Source organism: Coregonus lavaretus (genome assembly GCF_964263955.1).
Source record: "Coregonus lavaretus genome assembly, chromosome: 35".
Classification (NCBI taxonomy): Eukaryota; Metazoa; Chordata; class Actinopteri; order Salmoniformes; family Salmonidae; genus Coregonus; species Coregonus lavaretus.
The window spans coordinates 9650818-9674892 of NC_140022.1; the positions used below are offsets into that span (position 1 = coordinate 9650818).

General features: G+C 45.7%; 2 protein-coding genes across 2 annotated transcripts in view; both read left to right on the top strand.

Moving 5' to 3' along the window:
* Nucleotides 1-24075, top strand: part of LOC311109876 (uncharacterized protein) — a 310257-nt gene that overhangs the window by 129049 nt on the left and 157133 nt on the right. The window lies entirely within an intron of this gene.
* LOC311109881 (uncharacterized protein) lies at nt 787-12950 on the top strand. The gene is made up of 7 exons (XM_084152896.1): nt 787-1060; nt 1211-1288; nt 2887-2913; nt 3062-3118; nt 10772-10855; nt 11087-11176; nt 11335-12950. Exons 1-7 carry the CDS (start codon nt 937-939, stop codon nt 11430-11432), a joined length of 558 nt encoding a protein of 185 aa, XP_084009022.1. The 5' UTR covers nt 787-936; the 3' UTR covers nt 11433-12950.

Here is a 24075-nt window from a genome sequence, read left to right on the forward strand (position 1 = left end):
CTTAAATCTGTAGTGTAGTCTAGATATATTTCCACTGCAGTGGTGGTGGTGAGGAGGGAAATACTATCAAAGTGGGCAGGCTACATGGGCCAGATACTCCCAGCAAGCAGAATTCTAGACATAAAAAGTAAAGGTTCATAATAATGTCACTTTCAATGCCAATAGGGTTAGGTCTACATATTTATACCCTAACCATAATGTGTTACCCTGGATACATTGATACTCTGATACATGTATGAAATGTCTGCTTTTCCAGATCTTTATCATAAAGTGGGAGGTGAGCTCGTGTTGAAGCCAGACAAGTCCACTGTGACTGACCCCATCATAAGCATCCTATGGAAGCATGGGAAGAACAAGGTGGCAGAGTGGGACAAGGATTTTGTTGGTCTGGACATCTATGCTGCCTTCAAACGCCGCACAACCCTGAACCAGGCTACTGGAGAGCTGAGAATCAGAGGATTGACGAAAACAGACAGTGGAGTTTATTCTGTGGAGTTCAACAGCAAATTGCTTGACAATACATATAAACTATATGTTATCAGTAAGTGTTTGTGTGTGTGTGTGTGTGTGTGTGTGTGTGTGTGTGTGTGTGTGTGTGTGTGTGTGTGTGTGTGTGTGTGTGTGTGTGTGTGTGTGTGTGTGTGTGTGTGTGTGTGTGTGTGTGTGCATACCTCGGTGTGTATATACATGTGTGTATGTGTGTGCGTGGTCGTGTAGAAACAGCAGGTTATTCAGTGCCTCACAAGCATTTCCCCAAATTATTCCTGTTTCTTTCCTCTATTTACAGAGGCAGTCCCCAAACCCACAATCACTTCTTCCTGTAACACCAACAAAACCTCCTGCACTCTGACCTGTGAAGGTGACACCACTGATGCTGAACCCATCACCTACAACTGGAAAGTGGGAGAGGGGGAGTGGGAGGTCTTAGATAAACAGATGAATGTTTCTAAAAGCGACACTGGCAATTCAAACAATGGTTACAAGTACATCTGCAAGTTGAATAACGCTGTTAGTGGGGAAGGGGAAGTCAGTGAGCCAGTTGAACATGTGTTTGGCCCAGGTGAGTGGACATTCATAAGTATGCTACAGTAATATGTATTGATATGTCAGTAACACTGCTAGTGTTGTAGGACATTTTGAATGCTGCACTATGTTGAATTCCTGATCAACTCCTGTCAAAGTATCAATACAAAATGTGTTTTCATTTCAGAACCTTCTGAAGTTGGTGTTGGTGGTGGTGTTGCTGGTGTTGTCGTCGTCATATTAGTACTTGTCGCCATCATAATAGGTAAGAACAGCACCTCTATAGTAACAGAGCACTGCACATGAACATATTTCTGAAGCACAGATTGACATAACAGCAGCAACAACAGTGAGCTATACCCCCTGAAGGGGATACCTGTTCTACCTGTATTTACAGTAGTGTTCAGGCTACTGCTACAGACAAGACAGGGGGTTAGATGCACCACCTGTCGTAGGGCACAGTCTTCATAATGTGTCACAGTGAGGCATACATTTGGACCTCGCAGATTATGGATTAGCCTAATCTGAATTAATTAATTAATCAGCAAAAAGGATGGTAATTACTTTGTGGTAACCTAAAAATATGTTTAGTGTTCAATGGATATTGCATAGATGTGAAATCGCTGGCTAGATTATTTTACCTTTGTCATAGGCTACATCCATCCCGTTTTTGTTTTTTTATCGAGTGGCTCAACAGGCAAGTTTGACGTTAACTTTTACAGAAAGCTCATGTCTGCTACGTAGGCTGAATACATAGCCACAGTCAACATACTACACAACTGTTTGTTACAAACAAACTAGAACAATTATTTCAAAGAAAAGGCTCACAGTGCCTCTCTGAAGATAATGTGGGTCATGAATCTATGGAAAGCCATTCATTACCAATGGAAGAGTAGTGAAGTGTGCGGGGGACAGTTGGTAGCATGGGCGAGGGTCCTGAACAGGGCGGGAACAAAGTTGGGGAAAACTGAACTTTATGCAAATGCGCTTGAAGTACATCACAACACAAATCAATAAAACATAATGATAGGAAACTGCTAATAATAAGCCATGGGTAGAATCTTATTTGCTTACTCCTCACGTCCTCTTTTCCTTCTCAAAACCCATTGGAGAAGAAGGTCAGAGGGGAGGGACCTATAGCAGGGTAGCTCAAGAACAATTGTATAAAGTAGGCAAAAAAGTCTAAAATAATTCCAATCCCGATTAAAATGCAACGACTGTATAGAGTATTGGATGGCATGGCTCGGAGAGCAGCTGCCAGCATGGTGCCTTTTCTTTCACTTTTAGAAAGCAGAGAACCAAGAGTGCCACTTTGTTTTGCCAGTCAGCAGTTTAGGCCGGTCACTGATTGCTTTGAATTGGATGTCAGCATTTGAACTCGGCCTTGTAGTAATTTGATAGCCAGGGAATTGGGAGGTGGGGGAGTCCTCCTTTTTGGTGACCATTGGAAACCAAAAGCTATTTTATTGCTATTAAAATATAGGTTGTGATAGCTGTAGCCTAATTGGTACCTTCATTCATTCGGCCCAGTAGGCTAGTTCAATTTTGGTTTCATGTATTGTTATAAAAATAAACACAACTGAACAACTTCCCCAAAATACAAGTCCTTTTTTTTTATTTTTATAAAGCTAGGCTACTTACGGTTTTTAGTCCGCTGCAGTTGTTTGTGTGTTCTTGACGACACTATAATGACTTCCCACCAACATTGTCTCTTGGGTGAAGTCATACTCATTAGCTGATAGAATGGTTAGTGAAGACTTGTACTTTAATAGGGGTTATTTCTCACTCTGTTAAACCTAACACATAAGCTACAGAACCATGGATCAATCTGGAAAATAAAATATGTATTTATTTACTCCTCAGGAATGTTGGTGTGGAAGAAAAAGAAAGGTAGGATGATTCTCTGTCTCTTCCTGTCTCAATTCTTCATACTCACTGATTCACAAACATTTTAGAACATTTGGATTCCAGTGAAAACAAAGAACCATTTTAATGAATGTTAATAATGTCTTACATTTTTGTCTCTTTTTCATCTCAGAAAATATAGATGACACCATGAGGGAAATTTTGAGCAAGGTTTTTTGTGGAATTTGTGGTAAGTGTTACCCTAACTTGACTCTGGTCCCTATTCAACCTGCTAACAGGGTCCCCAAAGTAATACAAACACAACATCATTAATTCCTTCCATTATTCCATTATAAGTATTCAGACCCTTTGCTATGAGACTCAAAATTGAGCTCAGGTGCATCCTGTTTCCATCAATCATCCTTGAGATGTTTCGACAACTTGATTGGAGTCCAACTGTGGTAAATTCAATTGATTGGACATGATTTGGAAAGGCACACACCTGTCTATATAAGGTCCCACAGTTGACAGTGCATATCAGGGCACAAACCAAGCCATGAGGTCGAAGGAATTGTCCGTAGAGCTCCGAGACAGGATTATGTCGAAGCACAGATCTGGGGAAGGGTACCAAAACATTTCTGCAGCACTGAAGGTCCCCAAGAACACAGTGGCCTCCATCATTCTTAAATGGAAGAAGTTTGGAACCACCAAGACTCTTCCTAGAGCTGGCGGCCCGGCCAAACTGAGCAATCGGGGGAGAACGGCCTTGGTCAGGGAGGTGACCAAGAACCCGATGGTAACTCTTTTATTTTTTATTTTTTATTATTATTATTTTTTTATTTTGTTGGTATTTTACCCCCTTTTTCTCCCCAATTTTGTGGTATCCAATTGGTAGTTACAGTCTTGTCCCATCGCTGCAACTCCCGTACGGACACGGGAGAGGCGAAGGTCGAGAGTCGTGCGTCCTCCGAAACACAACCCAACAGTGCCTTAGACCACTGCGCCACTCGGGAGGCCCTCCGATGGTCACTCTGACAGAGCTCCAGAGTTCCTCTGTGGAGATGGGAGAACCTTCCAGAAGGACAACCATCTCTGCAGCACTCCATCAATCAGGCCTTTATGGTAGAATGGCCAGACGAAAGCCAGTCCTCCGTATAAGTCACATGACAGCCCGCTTGAAGTTTGCCAAAAGGCACCTAAAGCACTCTCAGACCATGAGAAACAAGATTCCCCGTCTGATGAAACCAAGATTGAACTCTATGGACTGAATGCCAAGCATCACGTCTAGAGGAAACCTGGTACCATCCCTACGGTGAAGCATGGTGGTGGCAGCATCATGCTGTGGGGATGTTTTTTAGCGTCAGGGACTGGGAGACTAGTCAGGATCGAGGGAAAGATGAACGGATCAAAGTACAAAGAGATCCTTGATGAAAACCTGCTCCAGAGCGCTCAGACTGGGGCGGAGGTTCACCTTCCAACAGGACAACGACCCTAAGCACACAGCCAAGACAATGCAGGAGTGGCTTCAGGACAAGTCTCTGAATGTCCTTGAGTGGCCAAGCCAGAGCCCGGACTTGAACCCAATCGAACATCTCTGGAGAGACCTGAAAATAGCTTTGCAGCGACGCTCCCCATCCAACCTGACAGAGCTTGAGAGGATCTGCAGAGAAGAATGGGAGAAACTCCCCAAATACAGGTGTGCCATGCTTGTAGCGTCATATCCAAGAAGACTCGAGGCTGTAATCTCTGCCTAAGGTGCCTCAGCAAAGTACTGAGTAAAGTGTCTGAATACTTACAGTTGAAGTCGGAAGTTTACATACACCTTAGCCAAATACATTTAAACTCAGTTTTTCACAATTCCTGACATTTAATCCTAGTAAAAATTCCCTGTTTTAGGTCAGTTAGGATCACCACTTTATTTTAAGAATGTGAAATGTCAGAATAATAGTAGAGAATAAATAATTAAATAAATAAATAATTGGTCATTTAGCAGACGCTCTTATCCAAAGCGACTTACAGGAGCAATTAGGGTTAAGTGCCTTGCTCAAGGGCACATCGACAGATTTTTCACCTAGTGGGCTCGGGGATTAGAACCAGCGACCTTTCGGTTACTGGCACAACGCTCTTAACCACTAAGCTACCTGCCGCCCAGAATGATTTCTTTCAGCTTTTATTTCTTTCATCACATTCCCAGTGGGTCAGAAGTTTACATACACTTAATTAGTATTTGGTAGCATTGCTTTAAATTGTTTAACTTGGGTCAAACGTTTTGGATAGCCTTCTTGGGTCAAACATTTTGGATAGCCTTTCAAATTATCAGATTAGAGAAAGTTTGTCCTTCTGTTCTCCTTAGCAGCTGAAGCCAGCAGATCCAACAGTCCTAAAGATGAGGCAAAGCCTGAGGGTAAAACTGTCACGATCGTTATAGGAAACGGACCAAGGCGCAGCGTGATAGGCGTACATACTTTAATGAGTACTTAATTCAATAACAAAACGATACGTGAAGTCCTGAGGTTAACACAACACAAACCTTTACGGAACAAGATCCCACAATACTAAAGTGCCAAAAGGCTGCCTAAGTATGGACCCCAATCAGAGACAACGAGCTACAGCTGTCTCTGATTGGGAACCACCCTGGCCAACATAGATATGAACGATCTAGAACAGACCCAATGAAAACTAAACATAACAAGTCCACACCCTGGCTCAACATTTAAGAGTCCCCAGAGCCAGGGCGTGACAGTACCCCCCCCCCCCCCCCCCCCCCCCCCCCCCCCCCCCCCCCCAAAGGCGCGGACTGCGACCGCGCCAACCAAACACAACAGGGGGGCCGGGTGGGCGTTCCGCCTTGGAGGCGGATCCGGCTCTGGGCGTGACCACCACTCTCTCGCTACCCCCCCGTAGCGCCCTTGGTCTGGTCCCGCTGGCCGGAGCTGGACTGGACACCGGTGGAGCGGATTGCTCTTGCTCCGGAGTGGAGCAGCTGACCGGTGCCGGACCAGGCACCGGTGGAACAGGCACGGGCCGTGCCGGACTGACGACGCGCACCACTGGCCTGGTGCGGGGAACAGGCACGGCCCGTGCCGGACTGACAACGCGCACCACTGGCTTGGTGCGGGGAGCAGGAACAGGCCGGACCGGGCTGGCGACGCGCACCACTGGCTTGGTGCGGGGAGCAGGAACAGGCCGGACTGGGCTGGCGACGTGCACCACAGGCTTGGTGCGGGGAGCAGGAACAGGCCGGACCGGGCTGGCGACGCGCACCACTGGCTTGGTGCGGGGAGCAGGAACAGGCCGGACCGGGCTGGCGACGCGCACCACTGGCTTGGTGCGGGGAGCAGGAACAGGCCGGACCGGGCTGGCGACGCGCACTACAGGCTTGGTGCGGGGAGCAGGCACAGGCCGGACCGGGCTGGCGACGCGCGTGACCACCACTCTCTCGCTACCCCCCCCCCCCGTAGCGCCCCTGGTCTGGTCTGGCCCCGCTGGCCGGAGCTGGACTAGACACCGGTGGAGCGGATTGCTCTTGCGCCGGAGTGGAGCAGCTGACCGGTGCCGGACCAGGCACCGGTGGAACAGGCACGGGCCGTGCCGGACTGACGACGCGCACCACAGGCTTGGTGTGGGGAGCAGGAACAGGCCGGACCGGGCTGGCGACGCGCACCACTGGCTTGGTGCGGGGAGCAGGAACAGGCCGGACTGGGCTGGCGACGCGCACCACAGGCTTGGTGCGAGGGACAGGAACAGGCCAGACCGTACTGGTGACACACACCACTTGCTTGGTGCGAGGAGCGGGACTGGGTTTCCTTATGAACCTCCGCTCCCTCTGCTGCCTAACCAGTACCTCTCGCCATGCCTCTACACTCTCCTTCTCCCTCATGACCAATGGCCCCCGTAACCTGGTGGCCTCCTCTCCTAATCCGCCGATACCTCCTGTAGCTGCCTCCAGCAGCCCCGTCGTCCATGCCGTGTGCCCCCCCAAAAAAATGTATTGGGGTTGCCTCTCGCCTGTCCGACGACGGCCCGGTTGGCGCCGCTTCTCCTCTCCTGCCTGGGCATCCTCCCTCATCGCCCTCCGGTAGCGGACGGCCTCCTCCTCCGTGATTCTCCCCCAACCGAGGAGGACATCTACCAGAGTAACCTCCTGTTCCATACCCGGCGTTTGCTCCTGCACACGCTGCTTGGTCCTATTTTGGTGGGATCTTCTGTCACGATCGTTATAGGAAACGGACCAAGGCGCAGCATGATAGGCGTACATACTTTAATGAGTACTTAATTCAATAACAAAACAACAAAACGATACGTGAAGTCCTGAGGTTAACACAACACAAACCTTTACGGAACAAGATCCCACAATACTAAAGTGCCAAAAGGCTGCCTAAGTATGGTCCCCAATCAGAGACAACGAGCTACAGCTGTCTCTGATTGGGAACCACCCTGGCCAACATAGATATGAACGATCTAGAACAGACCCAATGAAAACTAAACATAACAAGTCCACACCCTGGCTCAACATTTAAGAGTCCCCAGAGCCAGGGCGTGACAAAGACACAGTGGCATTCACATGGAATTCTGCCACTTAGCATCCTTTTTATTGTCATCCAGAAGTGAACACAACAAATACTAATGTGGTCTGTGTATGAGAATGTATGAAAGGCAGTGATGGAGTCCAGCCAGAACAAGGCAAGTCATACAGTTAATTTAAGACTGTATAAACAGAAGTAACTTCTTTAAAGATGGACTATACAGAAATCCCTCCTCCATTTCCTGGTTGATAAAATTCTAATAGTTTACCTAATTTCAGTTTATGTGAAAAAACAAGCAGTCATTGTGTAGAGGATCATTGTACCATCTAAACCGCTGTGAAATATATTTTCCATAACCAAAAATATTGTATATTCAGCTGTTTGAAGCTGGTGTACAAAATTGAAACGGTAAGCATAGAAATAGCATACATAGAACAGATCTACCGCTTTTTAGAATTGGTTTCAATAGGAATGAAAGATCTATACATTTCTATGTGAATTTGGTTGGGTTGCCCAAAAAGTTACGTATTGTAGCTTTAAGTAGCATTTGATGCAGTAGGACAGAGGCTGTAGTTGATGTTTTCCTTCTGTGTGTGATTCTGCAGAGGTTACGGTTCCACTAATGGCCATCACCAGAAATCTGTTTTAATTGAATTAGGGACCTTTACTCACGTGTGTGTGTGTGTGTGTGTGTGTGTGTGTGTGTGTGTGTGTGTGTGTGTGTGTGTGTGTGTGTGTGTGTGTGTGTGTGTGTGTGTGTGTGTGTGTGTGTGTGTGTGTGTGTGTGTGAGTGCAAAGCTGTAATCCCACCACCCAGAATATTTCCACGTTTTCTCATCATAACCTTATGCAAACTTAAAGGGCAAATACATCCTAAATTCAAGGAACCTCTTCTACTCTGTTTACTGTAAACACATGTTGATGGATGGTGTAACTTTAGGGGATGATCAAGTCACCAAGCATGGAGCTTCAGGGATTCTCTCTGGGGTTGCCAAGGATACCATTCATAGCGCTGTAGGAAAATACCTCCATGAATCAGTATAATAACAATCAGCCCACTAACAGGTAGTAACACTAACACACCTTTTACATGGTACTTCTATGGGGCCATTTTGACAATGCTGATATGTGGAGATGTTGCCAGAAATGTTTCTCACATTTGTGGTGGCATTATTATTATTTTTTTATATCTACGTACAGAATGAGAAGGTGATGATTACTCATGTGAGTTTAAAGTTAGCAGTGTGTTGTTTAGCCTATATAAAATGTGTATTATGCAGTTGGAATCTGCAAGAAAATGTGCTTTAAATTAAGTGTGTGATGAGTTTTTGAAATAACCTGTTTGGTTTTGGTTTCTCTTCACATCTATGCATTCGTGCACTGTCAAAATGTCACCCATAGAGGTAACACTATAGTCTGTACGGTCCAAAAGTCAATTATTTAACACACTTCAGTGTTAGTCTTCTGCTTTATTTGCTCTGTGGTTGTCAATCATTCAGGATTTGAGTTCTGAGAACAGTTTCCGTTTTGTTTGATATGACTGTTACCTGTTTAGAGATGTGGCTTGTTTTAGAACGTCTGAAGACCTTTGCAGGTTTTGTCGTCATAAAGCAGAAGTAGCAGTAGCATAGATGCTCATCTGCATATCTCAGAATATCACAAGATCTTAGATTGCTATTTTATTTGAATTCTGTTGTTGATGACTGTAAGCAGGAAGTCACTGTGTATGATGCCTACTGGTATCCTTTATTGTGAAGTGATTCTTATTGTCAAAATGTGGGGTTAGTAAGTGGTAACTTGTAGGTGAGTGGGGTCAAGTACTACTAATATCGCCACCAATTTGCTGACAGTCATTCTGAAATGATGATACCTGTTCTACATGTATTTACAGTAGATCTCAGGTGTACATGTACAGTACGCCAGTTGTTTATTGGTGTTCTCTGTTGTGTCCTCATTATTGAAGTAGCTTAGAGTGGAAATGTAGGAGAAATCTTCAACAGCTCATTGCTTGTGGTTGTGCAACTTTTATTTCATAATATTTCTTACAGAATCTTGGATTTCCTGAAGTCATGAGCTAATTTTAGACTGTATAAAGGAGAAGCAGCATTAGATGTGTATCTGCGTATCTCAGAATATCAGAGGAACTTGATTGATTCTCTTCGTGTTGTTTGTGATTTCTTCTGAGATGGTACTTTCACAGAACTTTGCTAGAATCAAGCTTTGACGATTCTTCCAAGCAGATGCAGGGTTATGCTGAAATATCATTTGGTGCAACTGTGTTTTCCTCTTTAAGCTCCACTAACCACAGACATGATAGGAGTCATACAGCCCTTAACTGGGGGAGTTGATTTATAGACAAACTTTGCTCTTCTGTCCTCAGGGACGGCTGGCAACAATGCCAACAGGGTTGAGTCGGTGACAAAACCTGAAGACACTAGCTAGGTTTCCATCCAATTGGCGACCGATTTTCATGCGAATATTCTAAAATCTGCATAAAAACAATATGCACGTTTTCCCACCAGAGATGTGTTTCCATTAAACTGACTTGTTGCGGATAAAAGGCTGTGTGTGATGACGTAGTGCACATAAAAATTACATTTGCAGGTACATTTCCATCTAATGGGTTTCCATCCCATTTTCAACTGTACTGATGGCTTTGTCACAAAAAATGTGCACTCTAGCCAACAGCTCGCAGATACAGTGTGGGCATAGCATACATGATGACATTATTATGGACAAATGTGTGAGATTATTTGTATTCGTCAAACGGCAGCCAAGCATCAATCATCATGTCACCAGAATAAGACCCTCAATATTTATTAGAAAGTAGTATCAAGCTCATCACCTTGCACTTTCACCATATTTCATCTGTAGCCTAGTAAACTGTGTACTTTCCCGAGTCGTAGTGGAAGGACCACACAACAAGTCATTGCGTGACTCCAAGTTTACTTCAGTATCATGGTTATTATATTAATATTTGCACATAAAAGCGATTCCACTGCCATTTCTTACATAATACATTTTACAGACACAAAAAGATCCCACCTTGTCTAACTTATTTTGATTTGTCGACATTTGGAAAGTCTACTGACAAATTAGCTGTTTCCATCAGGCCTGTCATGACATTTTTAATCCGAAATGTACTTTACTCACATAAAAAGGTTGGATGGACACCTGGTTACAGATTGAGGTAAAGGGGCATTCCACTAGAATTCTACAATCAAATATGTTGAGGATTGTTAGAACAAGACGGGTTTGAAAAACATATTGTGGTGGGTGGGAGGGCTTGCACTGTCTAAGAAACCACTGTCTGGGAAACACTGGTGGTTCAGTAAAGAGGCTGTAGTATACCTTTTACCCTCTGTGTGTTTCCTCAGGGGGTGATGATGAGACTAAAACGGTTGTCAGCGCTGAACCAGGGGGTGACCTAAACGCAGCTGAAAAAGGAGAGGTGAAAGCAGGTGTGTATGAGAAAGGAATAGCTCACCTCAAGTCCCGCTGAATGCATCAGGATAAATGTACAGACCTCAGTCTCAAATAGATGGGAAAGACTGGCATCATCTTAAACTGTCATAAATGTTCATAACACAGCAAGAATCAGTGCCATTGTAATTAAGGCATTCTTGAATCACATTAATTCTGAATGATTTTATTTCTCCAGTTGAGTTCTCCTATTGTGTGTTTTCTTGCAGAGGGGTCCATGCTGCTGAACGAAGACAGGGTGAAGTACCACAATGACAATGGAGAGGGGGCAGCAGAATGGAATTCAGTATTGAAGGACGGTAAGTTGGAGTGTGATAACAATGTAGACTATTTTCACTTCATTTCCCTTTATTGTGCAATACTTCTACCCCACTCTGGCCAACTCACTGTAAGTAGACTGTTAGTCTGTTACTAACTCTTGTTCCTACTGATTTATTCCTAACTGACGTCTCTCTAGTCAGGGAACTGTGGACCAGAGGTATACAGAGGATCATGAAGACAAGAGAACCCACCGTCTCATCTGGGCTACCAGCACTGGACGACAAGACATTCTAACGTTCAGAGAACATTTCCATAGCAATAGACTAGTTGGTGATTTGTGAAACTGAGGTCCATTTATAACAGTGTGCTTTATAAAAAGTGTGGGAAATGTGTAGCAATAATTTGACCCCTATAAGACCTTTTTGCAATTTAGTATAAGTATGCACAATCCCAACAAAAAGCAAAGCACCTTTAAAGCGTCATATTAAAACTTTGATAAAAAATGATAAAGCAGCAACATAAATCTTAAACCAACTCAAAACTGGATGCAATAAGGCTTTTTTGTATTGGATATAACCAGCAATCAAATCAAATCAATAGTCAATACCGTCAATAGTCCAAAGGTCAAAGTCAAAAAGAGATTCAGTTCAACCAAAAATGTCCTTTAAATCCATGATTCCCAAGAATTATTCAATTCAGTTCTTTCCCAAAAAAGGTAAATCAACAGAAAATATAAATTATAATCCAATAGGAAGAGCAGGAGAATCAATCAACAATTCACATTCAATCAGATACGCTCATCACTCCTTGGTGTTGAATGGAAGTCCTTCCCAGCTCCCATCCTCGCAGGAGGCCTTTTGCTACACCATCATTGTTAATAACAATTTGTTGTTAATTGATTTGCCTAGTTAAATAAAATAAATAAATAAAAATGTCAGAAGTCCAGTAATTCACTTTTCCAGGCAAATAATTCAGTGGAACAGGTTTAAAATACACCATTACGGAACTATTTTACTTTCAAAGTTTTCTAAAAACCATTTCCTCTTTGTTCCTCACACCACAGCCTTTTTGTTTCGCTCTTTCCTTTCCTACCCACATGACCCCATACTTAAATTGACAGGTATCATTTTTGACCAATCAACAGAATTTCCACTCTGCTGCACTTAAATCATGGCATTGAGTTACATATTTTTTTTTACCTAGGAATACATGCATAACCATTCATTCTGTTTAATTTCATATCACATTTAATGTGGCGACGTTACACGTGTCAGTTTATTTTAATATCGTCTAGTAAGTAATGTCCAAAGCTGCAGCTTCTACTCTGCATATTTCTGAGCTTCAACCTCTGTAATCTCTTCTATTTAAGAACAAGTGTATGTCTAGCGAGTGTTATGCACATGTCAAGATATTAGGTCTTCTGTATTTTAACTGTGAGTTCTTTGCCCGCCTGCAAAGTTTTTTATTTATTTATTTGCTCTGTGTGCTTTTCAGGTGTTTTTCATACAATCAAAATGTCTAATGTCATTTTTGCATGACAATTTGTTTTAGAAAAATAAATTGTTTGTATGCTTATATTGACATTATAATTTCCCCCTGTTGTACATTAATCATTGTGTGTGTGTGTGTGTGTGTGTGTGTGTGTGTGTGTGTGTGTGTGTGTAATGTATGTATGTATGTAAGAAATATTATTTTGAAAAATGTAAATATTTTGTATAAAAGCCTTTATATAATTTGAAAAAAAAACACTGTATCAGGCCATTTTGAAATATATTTAAATAGGATGAAATAAACAAGTGATGCTGCTGAGAACTTTTGTCTGTCAAGTATTTTTCTCCGCTCATGTAGGAGTATTTATTAAAATGTTAATTAACATAAATATATACAGTACCAGTGAAAGGTTTGGACACACCTACTCATTCAATGGTTTTTCTTTATTTTTTACTATTTTCTACATTGTTAATAATGGTGAAAGACATCAAAACTATAAAAGAATCATGTAGTAACCCAAAAAGTGTTACAAAATCAAAATCAATTTTATATTTGAGATTCTTCAAAGTAGCCACCCTTTGCCTTGATTACAGCTTTGCACACTCTTGGCATTCTCTCAACCAGCTTCATGAGGAATGTTTTTCCAACAATCTTGAAGGAATTCCCACATATGCTGAGCACTTGTTGGCTGCTTTTCCTTCACTCTGCGGTCCAACTCATCCCAAACCATCTCAATTAGGTTGAGGTCGTGTGATTGTGGAGGCCAGGTCATCTGATGGAGCACTCCATCACTCTCCTTCTTGGTCAAATAGCCCTTACACAGCCTGGAGGTGTGTTGGGTCATTGTCCTGTTGGAAAACAAATGATCTGCCCACTAAGCGCAAACCAGATGGGATGGCGTATCGCTGCAGAATGCTGTGGTAGCCATGCTGGTTAAGTGTGCCTTGAATTCCAAATAAATCACTGACAGTGTCACCAGCAAAGCACCCCAACACCATCACGCCTCATCCATGCTTCACGTTGGGAACCACACATGCGGAGATCATCCGTTCATCTACTCTGCGTCTCACAAAGACACGGCGGTTGGAACCAAAAATCTCACATTTGGACTCATCAGACCAAAGGACAGATTTCCACTGGTCTAATGTCCATTGCTCGTGTTTCTTGGTCCAAGCAAGTCTCTTCTTCTTATTGGTGTCCTTTAGTAGTGGTTTCTTTGCAGCAATTCAACCATGAAGGCCTGATTCATATATATATACAGTGGGGAGAACAAGTATTTGATGCACTGCCGATTTTGCAGGTTTTCCTACTTACAAAGCATGTAGAGGTCTGTAATTTTTATCAAAGGTACACTTCAACTGTGAGAGACGGAAGTTAAAACAAAAATCCAGAAAATCACATTGTATGATTTTTAAGTAATTAATTTGCATTTTATTGCATGACATAAGTATTTGATACATCAGAAAAGCAGAACTTAATATTTGGTACAGAAACCTTTGTTTGCAATTACAGAGATCATACGTTTCCTGTAGGTCTTGACCAGGTTTGCACACACTGTAGCAGGGATTTTGGCCCACTCCTCCATACAGACCTTCTCCAGATCCTTCAGGTTTCGGGGCTGTCGCTGGGCAATACGGACTTTCAGCTCCCTCCAAAGATTTTCTATTGGGTTCAGGTCTGGAGACTGGCTAGGCCACTCCAGGACCTTGAGATGCTTCTTACGGAGCCACTCCTTATATTGCACTGGCTTTGTGTTTCGGGTCGTTGTCATGCTGGAAGACCCTGCCACGACCCATCTTCAATGCTCTTACTGAGGGAAGGAGGTTGTTGGCCAAGATCTCGCGATACATGGCCCAATCCATCCTCCCCTCAATGCGGTGCAGTCGTCCTGTCCCCTTTGCAGAAAAGCATCCCCAAATAATGATGTTTCCACCTCCATGCTTCATGGTTGGGATGGTGTTCTTGGGGTTGTACTCATCCTTCTTCTTCCTCCAAACATGGCGAGTGGAGTTTAGACCAAAAAGCTCTATTTTTGTCTCATCAGACCACATGACCTTCTCCCATTCCTCCTCTGGATCATCCAGATGGTCATTGGCAAACTTCAGACGGGCCTGGACATGCGCTGGCTTGAGCAGGGGGACCTTGCGTACGCTGCAGGATTTTAATCCATGACGGCGTAGTGTGTTACTAATGGTTCTCTTTGAGACTGTGGTCCCAGCTCTCTTCAGGTCATTGACCAGGTCCTGCCATGTAGTTCTGGGCTGATCCCTCACATTTCTCATGATCATTGATGCCCCACGAGGTGAGATCTTGCATGGAGCCCCAGACCGAGGGTGATTGACCGTCATCTTGAACTTCTTCCATTTTCTAATAATTGTGCCAACAGTTGTTGCCTTCTCACCAAGCTGCTTGCCTATTGTCCTGTAGCCCATCCCAGCTTTGTGCAGGTCTACAATTTTATCCCTGATGTCCTTACACAGCTCTCTGGTCTTGGCCATTGTCTGTTTGATTGAGTGTGTGGACAGGTGTCTTTTATACAGGTAACAAGTTCAAACAGGTGCAGTTAATACAGGTAATGAGTGGAGAACAGGAGGGCTTCTTAAAGAAAAACTAACAGGTCTGTGAGAGACGGAATTCTTACTGGTTGGTAGGTCATCAATAAAATGCAAATTATTTACTTAAAAATCATACAATGTGATTTTCTGGATTTTTGTTTTAGATTCCGTCTCTCACAGTTGAAGTGTACCTATGATAAAAATTACAGACCTCTACATGCTTTGTAAGTAGGAAAACCTGCAAAATCAGTTGTGGTCAAAAGTTTTGAGAATGACACAAATACTCATTTTCACAAAGTCTGCTGCCTCAGTTTTGATAATGGCAATTTGCATATACTCCAGAATGTCATGAAGAGTGATCAGATGAATTGCAATTAATTGCAAAGTCCCTCTTTGCCATGAAAATGAACTTATTCCCAAAAAACCATTTCCACTGCATTTCAGCCCTGCCACAAAAGGACCAGCTGCCATCATGTCAGTGATTCTCTCGTTAACACAGGTGAGAGTGTTGACGAGGACAAGGCTGGAGATCACTCTGTCATGCTGATTGAGTTAGAATAACAGACTGGAAGCTTTAAAAGGAGGGTGGTGCTTGAAATCATTGTTCTTCCTCTGTTAACCATGGTTACCTGCAAGGAAACACGTGCCATCATCATTGCTTTGCACAAAAAGGGCTTCATTGGCAAGGATATTGCTGCTAGTAAGATTGCACCTAAATCAACCATTTATCGGATCATCAAGAACTTCAAGGAGAGAGGTTCAATTGTTGTGAAGAAGGCGTCAGTGCGCCCAAGAAAGTCCAGCAAGCGCCAGGACCATCTCCTAAAGTTGATTCAGCTGCGGGATCGGGGCACCACCAGTGCAGAGCTTGCTCAGGAATGGCAGCAGGCAAGTGTGAGTGCATCTGCACGCACAGTGAGGCGAAGACTTTTGGAGGATGGCCTGGTGTCAAGAAGGGCAGCAAAGAAGCCACTTCTCTCCAGGAAAAACATCCAGGACAGACTGATATTCTTCAAAAGGTACAGGGATTGGACTGCTGAAAATACATTTTCTCTGATGAATCCCCTTTCCGATTGTTTGGGGCATCCGGAAAACACACGGTGAGCGCTACCATCAATCCTGTGTCATTTTTTACATTTTAGTAATTTAGCAGACGCTCTTATCCAGAGCGACTTACAGTTAGTGAGTGCATACATTTTTCATACTGGCCCCCCGTGGGAATCGAACCCACAACCCTGGCGTTGCAAGCGCCATGCTCTACCAACTGAGCTACACGGGACTATCCAAAGTGACTTACAGTCATGTGTGCATACATGTTCGTATGGATGGCCCCAGCGGGAATCGAACTCAAGACCCTTGGCGTTGCAAGCGCCTTGCAACCAACTGAGCCACATAGGACATACTTTTGACCAGGGCCCATAGTAGCTCTGGTCAAATGTAGCGCTCTATATAGGGAATAAAGTGTAATTTGGGACACAAACCTGTTGTCATGTCAACAGTAAAGCATCCTGAGACCATTCATGTGTGGGGTTGCTTCTCAGCCAAGGGAGTGGGCTCACTCACAATTTTGCCTAAGAACACAGCCATGAATAAAGAATGGTACCAACACATCCTCCGAGAGCAACTTCTCCCAACCATCCAAGAACAGTTTGGTGATGACCAATGCCTTTTCCAGCATGATGGAGCACCTTGCCATAAGGCAAAAGTGATAACTAAGTGGCTCGGGGAACAAAACATTGACATTTTGGGTCCATGGCCAGGAAACTCCCTAGACCTTAATCCCATTTAGAACTTCTGGTCGATCCTCAAGAGGTGGGTGGACAAACAAAAACCCACAAATTCTGACAAACTCCAAGCATTGATTATGCAAGAATGGGCTGCCATCAGTCAGTATGTGACCCAGAAGTTAATTGACAGCATGCCAGGGCGGATTATAATAATAATAATAATATGCCATTTAGCAGACGCTTTTATCCAAAGCAACTTACAGTCGTCCGTGCATACATTTTTGTGTATGGGTGGTCCCGGGGATCGAACCCACTACCTTGGCGTTACAAGCACCGTGCTCTACCAGCTGAGCTACAGAGGACCACAGAGGTCTTGAAAAAGAAGGGTCAACACTGCAAGTATTGACTCTTTGCATAAACTTAATGTAATTGTCAATAAAAGCCTTTGACACTTATGGAATGCTTGTAATTATACTTCAGTATACCATAGTAACATCTGACACAAATATCTCATAACACTGACGCAGCGAACTTTGTGAAGACCAATACTTGTGTCATTCTCAAAACTTTTGACCATGACTGTACAGTGTAACGTTACTGAATGATTGTAGCGGGTTTACTATTGCGTTAGTTCTATTAGCTATGCTGACTATGACGTTACTTTAGCAAATATGGTGATAACGATGTAGGATGTGTGTAGCGGTTTGGCTTGGAAAGGTTTTTTCGCCTGGTCACATACAGCTGATGTGTTGTTCATTGAAGTCCACAAGTGAAGGGAAGAGGTGAGCGGAGGAGAGCGCATGCGAGAAGGAATACAACGTGGCTGCTATGAAAGTGAAACTGTTTACGCGTGATCAGGGGTGTATTCATTCCTCTGATTTTGTTGAAAAACTTTTCTTAAACGGAAGCAAACGGAACAAAACGGGGATAACATACCTGAATTTGTCCAATAGAAACTCTCGTTTGCAACTATTGGACTGATGATTACACCCTATATCAGCTTGATTCAGGCAAGAGTGTGCAAGGCGGTATTGAATGTCACCATCAGTCCATGTGTCACTGTCTGTCACCTCAAATTTGTCTCTCGACCTGTGTGCACGTTGTAAACTTTCATTCATAGGCTAGGTTGTAGCAACCTCATGATGGGTATAGGGAAAATGTTAATATCATGTAGTAGCCTAAACCTATCGCTGTTACATTAAACTGGGTGAATGGAATATGAATGAGAGTCATCGAATATGCTGTAATAGAAATAAGGCCATGCTCATGAAAATGTTTTTGTCCTCCCTCATCATAAACAGCACTGACCGCCACTGGTACAGTGGGGGGAACAAGTATTTGATACACTGCCGATTTTGCAGGTTTTCCTACTTACAAAGCATGTAGAGGTCTGTAATTTTTATCATAGGTACACTTCAACTGTGAGAGACGGAATCTAAAACAAAAATCCAGAAAATCACATTGTATGATTTTTAAGTAATTAATTTGCATTTTATTGCGTGACATAAGTATTTGATACATCAGAAAAGCAGAACTTAATATTTGGTACAGAAACCTTTGTTTGCAGTTACAGAGATCATACGTTTCCTGTAGATCTTGACCAGGTTTGCACACACTGCAGCAGGGATTTTGGCCCACTCCTCCATACAGACCTTCTCCAGATCCTTCAGGTTTCGGGGCTGTCGCTGGGCAATACGGACTTTCAGCTCCCTCCAAATATTTTCTATTGGGTTCAGGTCTGGAGACTAGCTAGGCCACTCCAGGACCTTGAGATGCTTCTTACGGCGCCAGTACTTAGTTGCCCTGGCTGTGTGTTTCGGGTCATTGTCATGCTGGAAGACCCAGCCACGACCCATCTTCAATGCTCTTACTGAGGGGAGGAGGTTGTTGGCCAAGATCTCGCGATACATGGCCCCATCCATCCTCCCCTCAATACGGTGCAGTCGTCCTGTCCCCTTTGCAGAAAAGCATCCCCAAATAATGATGTTTCCACCTCCATGCTTCACGGTTGGGATGGTGTTCTTGGGGTTGTACTCATCCTTCTTCTTCCTCCAAACACGGCGAGTGGAGTTTAGACCAAAAAGCTCTATTTTTGTCTCATCAGACCACATGACCTTCTCCCATTCCTCCTCTGGATCATCCAGATGGTCATTGGCAAACTTCAGACGGGCCTGGACATGCGCTGGCTTGAGCAGGGGGACCTTGCGTGCGCTGCAGGATTTTAATCCATGACGGCGTAGTGTGTTACTAATGGTTTTCTTTGAGACTGTGGTCCCAGCTCTCTTCAGGTCATTGACCAGGTCCTGCCGTGTAGTTCTGGGCTGATCCCTCACCTTCCTCATGATCATTGATGCCCCACGAGTTGAGATCTTGCATGGAGCCCCAGACCGAGGTTGATTGACCGTCATCTTGAACTTCTTACATTTTCTAATAATTGCGCAAACAGTTGTTGCCTTTTCACCAAGCTGCTTGCCTATTGTCCTGTAGCCCATCCCAGCCTTGTGTAGGTCTACAATTTTATCCCTGATGTCCTTACACAGCTCTCTGGTCTTGGCCATTGTGGAGAGGTTGGAGTCTGTTTGATTGAGTGTGTGGACAGGTGTCTTTTATACAGGTAACGAGTTCAAACAGGTGCAGTTAATACAGGTAATGAGTGGAGAACAGGATGGCTTCTTAAAGAAAAACGAACAGGTCTGTGAGAGCCGGAATTCTTACTGGTTGGTAGGTGATCAAATACTTATGTCATGCAATAAAATGCAAATTAATTACTTAAAAATCATACAATGTGATTTTCTGGATTTTTGTTTTAGATTCCGTCTCTCACAGTTGAAGTGTACCTATGATAAACATTATAGACCTCTACATGCTTTGTAAGTAGGAAAACTTGCAAAATCGGCAGTGTATCAAATACTTGTTCTCCCCACTGTATATATATAGTTAGTATGATGTCTTACTACATTCACCAAAATACGAGGTACACAAGCAGTGGACACTATTTCCGTGCTTTTAGGGCCCATAATGCAATTCTTCAGAAAACGGGCGTAGCTTCATAGCGTTTTCAGATTTAGAATAAAATGGCGGGATGACATGCAGAGAATTGGCGGTGTCACGGATGCCGCCGAGGCTGCTCCTCCTCCTTGCTCGGGCAGGCTTCGGCGTTCGTCGTCCCCGGAGTACTAGCTACTACCGTTTGATGTTTTCGATGTTTGTTTTGTCATGTCTAGTTTGTACACCTGTTTTGTATTCTGTCTTGATTATGCCCCTTATAAGTTCACCTGTTTTATGTTTTACCTTTGTATGTTATTGTCCGCGTGTTCTTGGTTGGATGTGTCCGTTTATTGCTCTTCGTGTCTTTTACGCACAGAGTGTTTTCCCTCCAGTGTTTGGAGACGTTTGTTTTTGTGCGTAACCATTTGTGTGAGTAAAGTCGTCTTGACTTATCCTCTGTGTCCTGCGCCTGACTTCACCGCATACACATCAGCCGTTGTGACAGAATAACATACCATCTATGGAGTCAGCAGGAGCAGCCGCGGTGACCGAGTCACTGGAGGATCGGGTTAGCAGCCAGGACGCCATGATCCATCGACTTGGTTCCGCTATGCAAGACGTGATGGACACCCTGCGCCGATGGGAAAGAGGGGGCTTGCCCACACCTCCTACTACATCTCCACCACCATCGGCCAGCCCCATCATACCATCTCCGGAGTCCAGTGGGATTCGGCTCTCGCTCCCGAGGGCATATGATGGCACCGCAGCCGGGTGTCAGGGGTTCCTACTGCAAGTGGAACTCTACCTGGCCACCATACACCCGGTGCCCTCGGGATACGAGAGCGTTTCCGCCCTCATCTCCTGTCTATCCATCAAGGCCTTGGAGTGGGCCAACGCCGAATGGAGGGGAATAGACGCCGCCACCATCAGCTACGCGGAGTACTCCCGCCGCTTCAGGGCTGTTTTCAATCATCCCCCAGAGGGTAAAGCGGCGGGGGAGCGTCTGTTCCACCTTCGACAGGGGAAGAGGAGCGCACAGGAGTTCACCCTGGACTTCCGGACTCTAGCAGCGGATGCGGGGTGGAATGAGAGGGCCCTCATCGACCACTATCGGTGCAGCCTGCGCGAGGACGTTCGACGAGAGTTGGCCTGCAGGGACACCAATCTCAACTTCGATCAGTTGGTGGACATGTCAATCCGTCTGGATACCCTGCTGGCTACCCGCGGACGTCCGGAGTTGGGGCCGTCCATTCCATCCCCCAGCACCTCCGAGCCGAGCCCTATGGAGCTCAGGGGTGCTGGCGCTAGAGAAAGGAGGAGAGAGATCCGGCGGGAGGCCGTCCTCTGCACCAACTGTGGCCGTGCTGGGGAGGGTCTCCAGGGGTTCGAGGCAACAGGTCGCGCACTGGGGAGTCATTCCAGGTGAGTAGGCGCCCAACTCACCCAGAGCTCTCTGTTGTTCACCTGTGTATACCTGTAGTATCTCCCCAGGTTGCATCTCATTCCCAGCATAAGGCGCTAGTCGATTCAGGCGCAGCTGGGAATTTTATTGATCGTAATTTTTGTGTGAAGTTAGGGATTCCCCTTCTGCCCGTAGATGTGCCCTTTCCTGTCCATGCCCTAGATAGCCGTCCGTTGGGATCTGGGTTGATTAGGGAGGTCACAGCGCCACTAAAGATGAAGACGCAGGGGGGTCATGAGGAGATCATTCAGTTGTATCTGATCGACTCTCCTGCGTATCCCGTGGTGCTGGGGCTTCCTTGGTTAATCGCCCATGACCCCACCATTTCGTGGCAACAGAGGGCTCTCAAGGAGTGGTCTGACCAGTGTGTCGGGCGGTGTTTAGGTGTTTCCGTAGGGGCGACCACGGTGGAGAGTGAGTATGAGGATTTGGCCCTCGTGTTCAGCAAGACTAGGGCGACGCGATTGCCACCTCATAGACAGGGGGATTGTGCGATAAACCTCCAGGCAGGTGCTGCACTTCCGCGGAGCCATGTGTATCCTCTGTCTCAAGAGGAGACGGCGGCTATGGAGACATACATATCCGAGTCTCTGAGACAGGGATACGTACGGCCCTCCACTTCCCCTGCGTCCTCGAGTTTCTTTTTTGTGAAGAAGAAGGATGGAGGGTTGCGCCCGTGTATTGATTACCGTAGTCTCAATCAGATCACTGTTAAATACAGTTATCCTCTTCCTCTGATTGCGAGTATGACGGAATCATTACACGGAGCGCGTTTCTTCACAAAACTGGATCTCAGGAGCGCCTACAACTTGGTGCGCATTAGGGAGGGAGATGAATGGAAGACAGCATTTAGTACCACCTCGGGTCATTATGAGTATCTCGTCATGCCATACGGGTTAATGAATGCTCCTTCAGTCTTCCAATCCTTTGTGGACGAGATCTTCCGGGACTTGCATGGGCAGGGTGTGCTGGTGTACATTGACGACATTCTAGTGTACTCTTCTACACGAGCCGAGCATGTAGCCCTGGTGCGCCGAGTGTTGGGTAGGCTGTTGGAGCATGACTTGTATGTCAAGGCAGAGAAATGTCTGTTTTTCCAGGAGTCCATCTCCTTCTTGGGCCATCGATTGTCCGCGTCAGGGGTGGAGATGGAGATTGACCGTGTTTCAGCCGTGCGTAATTGGCAGACTCCAACCACGGTTAAGGAGGTGCAACGGTTTTTGGGTTTTGCCAATTACTACCGGAGGTTTATCCGGGCTTTTGGACAGGTAGCAGCTCCCATCACTTCCCTGCTGTAGGGGGGCCCGGTGCATTTGCAGTGGTCGGCTGAGGCGGACAGGGCGTTTGGAAAACTGAAGGACCTGTTCACCTCGGCTCCGGTGCTGGCGCATCCGGACCCCGCTTTAGCGTTCCAGGTGGAAGTGGACGCGTCAGAGGCCGGTATTGGGGCTGTACTGTCTCAACGCTCAGGCACGCCTCCTAAACTCCGGCCCTGCGCTTTTTATTCTAAAAAGCTCAGCCCGGCGGAACGAAATTATGACGTAGGGGACAGGGAGCTGCTAGCCGTGGTTCAAGCCCTAAAGGTGTGGAGGCATTGGCTTGAGGGGGCTCAACACCCTTTTCTCATTCTGACTGACCATCGTAACCTGGAGTACATCCGGGCAGCTAGGAGACTGAACCCTCGTCAGGCTAGGTGGAACATGTTTCTGGCCCGGTTTGTTTTTAAGCTTACTTACATCCCAGGGTCCCAGAACGGTAAGGCAGACGCCCTGTCCAGGCGGTATGACACAGAGGAGAGGTCCATTGAGCCCACTCCCATACTGCCGGAGTCTTGTCTGGTGGCACCGGTGGTGTGGGAGGTCGATGCGGAAATCGAGCGGGCGTTACGCACCGACCCTACTCCTCCAGAGTGTCCAGTGGGACGGACGTACGTTCCGCTCGAGATCCGTGATCGTCTCATATATTGGGCTCATACGTCACCCTCCTCTGGACATCCAGGTATTGGCCGGACAGTGCACTGCCTTAGTGTTAAGTACTGGTGGCCAACATTGGCTAAGGACGTGAGGGTTTATGTCTCCTCCTGCTCGGTGTGCGCTCAGTGTAAGGCGCCTAGACACCTGCCCAGGGAGAAGTTACAACCCCTGCCCGTTCCACAACGGCCGTGGTCTCACCTCTCGGTAGACTTTGTCACGGACCTTCCCCCCTCCCAGGGGAATACCACTATTCTGGTCGTTGTGGATCGGTTCTCTAAGGCCTGTCGTCTCATCCCAATGCCGGGTCTCCCTACTGCCCTACAGACCGCTGAGGCTTTGTTTACCCACGTCTTCCGGCACTACGGGGTACCCGAGGATATAGTGTCTGATCGGGGTCCCCAATTCACCTCTAGAGTCTGGAGGGCGTTCATGGAACGCTTAGGGGTCTCGGTTAGCCTTACCTCGGGTTTCCACCCTGAGAGTAATGGGCAGGTGGAGAGAGTGAACCAGGATGTGGGTAGGTTTCTGAGATCGTATTGCCAGGACCGGCAGGAGGAGTGGTCGGGGTATATCCCCTGGGCAGAGACTGCCCAGAACTCTCTTCGCCATTCCTCTACTAATCTGACCCCTTTCCAGTGTGTGTTGGGGTATCAGCCGGTTCTGGCACCATGGCATCAGAGCCAGATCGAGGCTCCTGCGGTGGATGAGTGGTTTCGGCGTTCGGAAGAGACGTGGAACGCT

Bases quoted from the DNA above. Each gene is read 5' to 3' on its own strand.
- LOC311109881 (XM_084152896.1), top strand. From the start codon at position 937: ATGAATGTTTCTAAAAGCGACACTGGCAATTCAAACAATGGTTACAAG. The intron at 1,289-2,886 runs GTAAGAACAGCA...TTTACTCCTCAG, and splicing joins ACTTGTCGCCATCATAATAG to GAATGTTGGTGTGGAAGAAA. The intron at 2,914-3,061 runs GTAGGATGATTC...TTTTCATCTCAG, and splicing joins GGTGTGGAAGAAAAAGAAAG to AAAATATAGATGACACCATG.